Source organism: Tupaia chinensis, unplaced genomic scaffold, assembly GCF_000334495.1.
Source record: "Tupaia chinensis unplaced genomic scaffold, TupChi_1.0 Scaffold000287_1, whole genome shotgun sequence".
NCBI classification, from domain to species: domain Eukaryota; kingdom Metazoa; phylum Chordata; class Mammalia; order Scandentia; family Tupaiidae; genus Tupaia; species Tupaia belangeri.
Genome location: NW_006159771.1, coordinates 87,799 through 93,106, shown reverse-complemented (window position 1 = coordinate 93,106; position 5,308 = coordinate 87,799). Strand labels below are relative to the sequence as shown.

Here is a 5,308-nt window from a genome sequence, read left to right as displayed (position 1 = left end):
TTTCCCCCTTTTTTTTTTTTTTTTTTTAGTTTAGTTCTTTTTTTGAAATTTTTTTAATTTAATTTATTTTTGTATATTCATTCGATCGCATTGTTTAGCTTACAATGTGAGCATTTCAATATTACTTTTTTTTTGAGAGAGAGATTTTTGCTATAGGACATGTGTGTTTGACAGAGAGACAGAGACAGAAAGCAATAAATCACCCCCCAGGGGGGATGGCCACGCCACAATCCCTTCTCCTCCATTCTCTTCTTGGGATCTTGGGCATGCATACACATGTTCCCAGCGTGAGTTTAAGCCACGGGGTCTGGGACACGAACCGTGGTCGACTACGTGGGAGTCCAGCGACAGCCATTACGCTAACTGCTGGTCCCGAGAGTTGCCGTTTTTTTCCTCCGTCGTCGGCATCCTAGTCACCGCGGGAGTAGTAGGTGTAAGGGCTGGCGTGTGGGCCTCCAGCACCCTGCCCTGGGGTCGAGCCAGGGCTGAGTGGTGCAGTACCCCTTCAGGCCCCCTAGATGGGCTCTTGCTCTGTGCACGACGGGGCAGGGTGAGGGAGGCCACCCGGGCCACAGGGACCTACGTTGACGTGACGGTCCAGCTTGCTTCTGCCTGTGCTGTGCGTAGTTCTGGGCTAAGATTGGGGGAGAGAAAGCAAGCCTGGCTTTGGCCTTGGGCAGAAAGCCTCCCTAAGCTGCAGGGTGAGGAGTCCCAGCCTGGGCCCAGTGGAGGTCTGCGTGCTCCGGCTTCCCAGGGCACAGCAAGCACCTCAGGGATGGCCTCTGAGGTCGGGGAGCAGGAGTGCAGAGCAGGGTCACGGTGTCTGCACCCCTGCTCTGCGAGTGGAAGGACATGTGTGAGCCCAGTGCCTAGGCCAGTGGGCTAACCTGCGTGCACGTGGAGCGTGCTGTCCACTGACCACGGCCGTCCCTGGTCCCCGCACGTGAGGGCTCAGGGCACTGGGAGCACCTGGCTCCCTGCTCTGCCGCCGAGGAGGCGGCACCATGGGCTGGATGGCCAGGAGGTAGGCTGGTGGCCACAGCTGCCCGCCCTCTCCGCTGTCGGGCTGGCCGTCCTGAGCGCGGCCTGTGCCCCCAGGAGACCTCGGACAAGAGCGTGATCGAGCTGCAGCAGTACGCCAAGAAGAACAAGCCCAACCTGCACATCCTGAGCAAGCTGCAGGAGGAGATGAAGAGGCTGGCCGAGGAGCGGGTGAGCGCGGGCTGGGGGCGGCACGCGGGCCCGGCGCCCCTCCAAACGTGGCTTCCACACACGGGATGCTTTTATAAAACTACTTTGCTCTTCGTTAAATGAAGAGCCGGCAGGTGAGCCTGCTGGTTAGTGAAGGGCTGCTTCTGGGTCCATTCGGTGGCAGGTACTCGAGGGCCAGGCCAGGTGCCCCAGGGAACTCACAAGGTTCACAGACCCAGTGTCCCAGTTAGAGCTGGGTCCCTGGGAAGTGTCCTAACACCGAGCACCCCACCCCGAGGGGCCTGTCGAGGTGGCAGTGGGTGGGCTCTTGGGCAGCGTTCCAGGCCATTCACAACCCCTCCTGGGCGTTCCGGGCTCGCAGCTTTGCTGAGCCGTGGCACTAGCCCACTGGCCGGGCCTGCGCCACCCAGCAGATACCTGGCTCTGCTCCCTGGAGCTGGCCGGACCACCCACCTCCCCCTGGGGCACGGGGTGCAGTGCAGCCCGGCAGCAGGCCCAGGACTCTGGCCCTGGATGGAAGGAAGTTGACTTGGCCCAGGACCAGGGAGGGCCAGGCTGGGGACGCACCCCAGAGTGAGTCTTGGCTTGTCTCTGTCCTCACCCACAGTTCTTACTTCTGGTGCTGAGTTGACTCCCTGGAAAGTGGCAGCACGGGGCACGTGGTGCTCTTGGGGGGCACTCTGGGGAGACCCTTGCCACGCTCACCCCTCCGACCTTCCCTGTCCCTCTGGCATCGCGAGCACTGGCCCCCCGCGTCCGTGCCGGCCCCCCGGCACCCTTGACCTTTGTTCTTCCAGGAGGAGACTCGGAAGAAGCCCAAGATGTCGATTGTGGCGTCGGCCCAGCCCGGCGGGGAGCCCCTGTGCACCGTGGATGTGTGAGGGCCCGCGCGGGCCGCGGCGCTGCTGGGGAGACCGCCACCCATGCACCGCTCACTGCCTCGGCCTCCAGCCTCAGCTCCTCCCTGCAGCCAGCGTGTCCGAGGGCCTGGGCCAGGGGTGGAGGCTCTGGGCCGGGCCTGCCACGGCCACAGCACGTGTGTGCTTGGAGGCTGCGCCCAGCTCTGGGTGGACGTGCAGGGGCCGAGCCCTAGTGCACCAGTGGAGCCAGCGGCCCACGGCCCTTGCCGTGCACCTCCCGCAGGCTGTCCTTATGAAGGAGTGCTCATGAATTTCAGTTTGCAGTACACACTGAGGAGTGGTTCTTGGACAGATGGACTGAGACCTGTGGCCGTGGCTGGCCTGCAGGGCCGGGTGGCCCATGCCCAGGGCTCCCAGGAGCACCGCAGGGCCCTGTCAGAGGCGCACGCAGCCCCTGCCTTCTGTGTTTTCCGTCTCTGAAAAGCTAAGACAGCTAGAAAGGAGTCTTTTAGACCTTTTGGAGTTTAAAATAAACATGAGGTTAGCATCAGAATTTTTCAGAGATTACAGGCAAATCCTTATGGGGGGTTATTCCCAGCCCTGAGCCATGATGCCAGTGAGGACGACGCCCCACTAGCCTCCCCAGGGCCGTCCTCACTTGCTGCTGGGGCACTGGTCCACTTTCTGATCAAGTCTTAATGCCCTCGAAGCGCGCCTCCCTGCACATGCAGGCCCCTGCCTCTGCTGGCCTCTGGCGACAGTTTTTACCAAGATTTTTGCACAGTCAAGTCCATCTGTCCACCCATCGATTTTTAAAGCTTTTATGATATTTTAGCATTTGGGAACTTTTACAGTGAGAGTAGAAGGTAGATTTGGAATCACGCATTTTAGCAAGTTGGCTTGTTCATTTGGAAGCAGGGCCTCTGGGCAGCCCAGTCTTGGTCCAGGCCTGGTGAGCAAGTGGCGGGCGGCCCTGTGTGCAGCCGTCCCAGTGCCAGTGCCCAGCTGGCTGGCACCTGTGCTTGCCTGGGGCTGTGGGTAGGTACAGGGTAGATGTGTGTTCCTGCTCGAGTCCCAGGGCACGTGGGTGTGCCAGTCACGGGCCCAGCCCTGCACCAGCTCATGGAGCGCCAGCAGATGCCAGAGGCTGGCACTGGCTGCACCCTCGTTTCCTGGCATCCCCACACTTCGGTGGGTGGCATGAGCGGCATCTGCCATTAGGGAGTCAGAATGTGGGCCCGCGGGTCACCCACAGCATCTTTCCCTCACCGCTGTGACCAAGGTCACTCCTGCGCTCAGTTTGAGAAGGCGCCCAGGTCCGGCTGTTGTAATTAGACACCTGCTTCTGTCCCGTCTGCAGCTGAGTGACCACTTGCTGTGACCGTTGCCCTTAGAGCAGCCAGATGTGCCGCCGCGGACCAACGCTTTGTGCACGTGTCGCCCTAGAGGCTGGTGGTCCCAGGCGCTGCAGCAGGTGCCGATGCCCTTGCGGTCTCCGGTCAGTGTCCTCCCTCCGTCCACCCCGTGTGGGTGTGTGTCCCCTACACACAGTGTGCTGAGGACGGGGCCGGGCTGTGCTGAGGCTGCTTCTGTGCCCTGGGCCATGGCTCCGAGGTGAGCCTCGACTGTCTGAACGCATAAAGCAGAACTGTCCGAAAGGGACTGCCTGGTGTTCGTTTCTTTGGGGCAGAGGAAACTGCGGGGGCCTGCCAGACACAGCTGCTCCCGTGGCTTACAGGTTCTCGGCTGTGGGGGTGAGGACTAGCAGGGGCCTTGCACGGGCGAGGAGCTGACAGGGTCACGGTTCCCTGATGGCCCCGCTGCTTTCTCTCTGTAGCGAGAGCGAAGGGCGCCAAGTGCCGAAGCTCTGGCCGTCATCACAGAGACATCCTTGTTCACGGCTGTTTATTCTGCCTCGTTTACCTGTGCCAGGAAGGGCTGCAGTGCGGGGGCAGGCCGCAGGAGCCTGCCTGCCTTTCCAGCCAGAGCCCACAGCACCAGGCTGGGCCCAGGGGAGTGGGCAGCCGGGTCTCCTGCCCTCTGATCATCCTGGGGTGCAGCAGACCTGGGGGGACCCGGCTCTGGAAGGGCCAGCTTTTGCAGCTCCCAGGGTCTAGGTCGAGAGGGAGGTCCCAGTTTCTGGTGGGCCGTCACCTGAGGGCCCTGGTGGGGGCTGGGCTGGAGGGTCTTGGGACCCTGGGACCCCCGTGTCGTTGGGGTGCTCCACCCTCTCGAACAGGATGAGCATCTCGCAGTGCGGGGTCTGCGGGAACAGGTCCACGGCCACGGCCTTGACTGGACGGAACGGGGTGCCCTTCACCCTGTTGGAGGGAGCCCTGCAGAGGCTGTGGGGAGAGCACACCAAGGTCAGCCCAGGACAGCCTGGGGCCGAGTGGAAGGCCCTGGCTCACCCCGGTCCTGCCCAGTACTCACTCCACAAAGTTGCCCATGGCTGCCCGGGGGTTGCACGAGACGTACAGGAGCCGCTTGAGGTTCTCGGCCTTGCGGATAGCCAGGATCACCTTGGAATCTGCAGAGGCACAGGCACGGGCTGGTCCCTAAGGCCCGAGGCCATGCAGCCCCGCGATCCCCCGGCAGAGGGCACTCACGCAGGCCGGCGCGCGGCGGGTCCAGCACGGCCACGAGCTGCTGCGAGGCCAGTCTGCTCACCAGGGCAGGCACCAGGTCCTCGGCCCTGCCGCAGTGGAACTCCACGTTGCTCAGGTCTGGAGGTGACATCACAGCTGCTGGCGGGCCAGGCACCTCCCCTCCCGGTAGGGCAGCCTCAGACGGGCACGCAGGAGGGCCTGCTAACCCAGCAGCCTCGGAGCCACATGATGGGTTGCAGGTGCAGAGGTTGGGGCCGCCCCAGGCCTGCCCCCCAGGCCTTGCGCTCACCATTGGCGTGGGCGTTCGCCCGGGCGTCCTCCACGGCCTCCTGGCTCAGCTCGATGCCGACGACTCTCTTCACCACCTGGAGGGGAGGCACGGGGCGGTGAGCAGCTGATGGAGAGCAGGCCAGGAAGGAGGCTGCGGGGGTCACGGCGCGGGAGGGCTCACCCGGGCCAGGGCCAGGCCGATGGTACCGGTGCCGCAGCACACGTCCAGCACCGTGCTTTCTGCGTCCAGCTGGGCCCAGTCCTGGATGACCGTGTAGAGCACCTCGGCCGCAGGCGTGTTCACCTGGAGGGCAGGCCGCACCCGGCCGTCAGCGCGTCTCCTGCCCCTCCCGCGGG

At 63.2% G+C, this 5,308-nt stretch overlaps 1 protein-coding gene across 1 annotated transcript in view; it reads right to left on the bottom strand.

Moving 5' to 3' along the window:
* Window positions 1–3,960: 3,960 nt before the first annotated feature.
* Window positions 3,961–5,308, bottom strand: part of TRMT2A (tRNA methyltransferase 2A) — a 4,749-nt gene continuing 3,401 nt past the window's right edge. The window contains exons 8-12 of the mRNA XM_027772608.1: window positions 5,133–5,255; window positions 4,971–5,046; window positions 4,682–4,798; window positions 4,506–4,602; window positions 3,961–4,417 (exon numbers count right to left, since the gene is read on the bottom strand). Coding sequence (XP_027628409.1) covers window positions 4,186–4,417; window positions 4,506–4,602; window positions 4,682–4,798; window positions 4,971–5,046; window positions 5,133–5,255 — 645 coding nt within the window. The 3' untranslated portion in view covers window positions 3,961–4,185. The remainder of the gene's footprint in view (window positions 4,418–4,505; window positions 4,603–4,681; window positions 4,799–4,970; window positions 5,047–5,132; window positions 5,256–5,308) is intronic.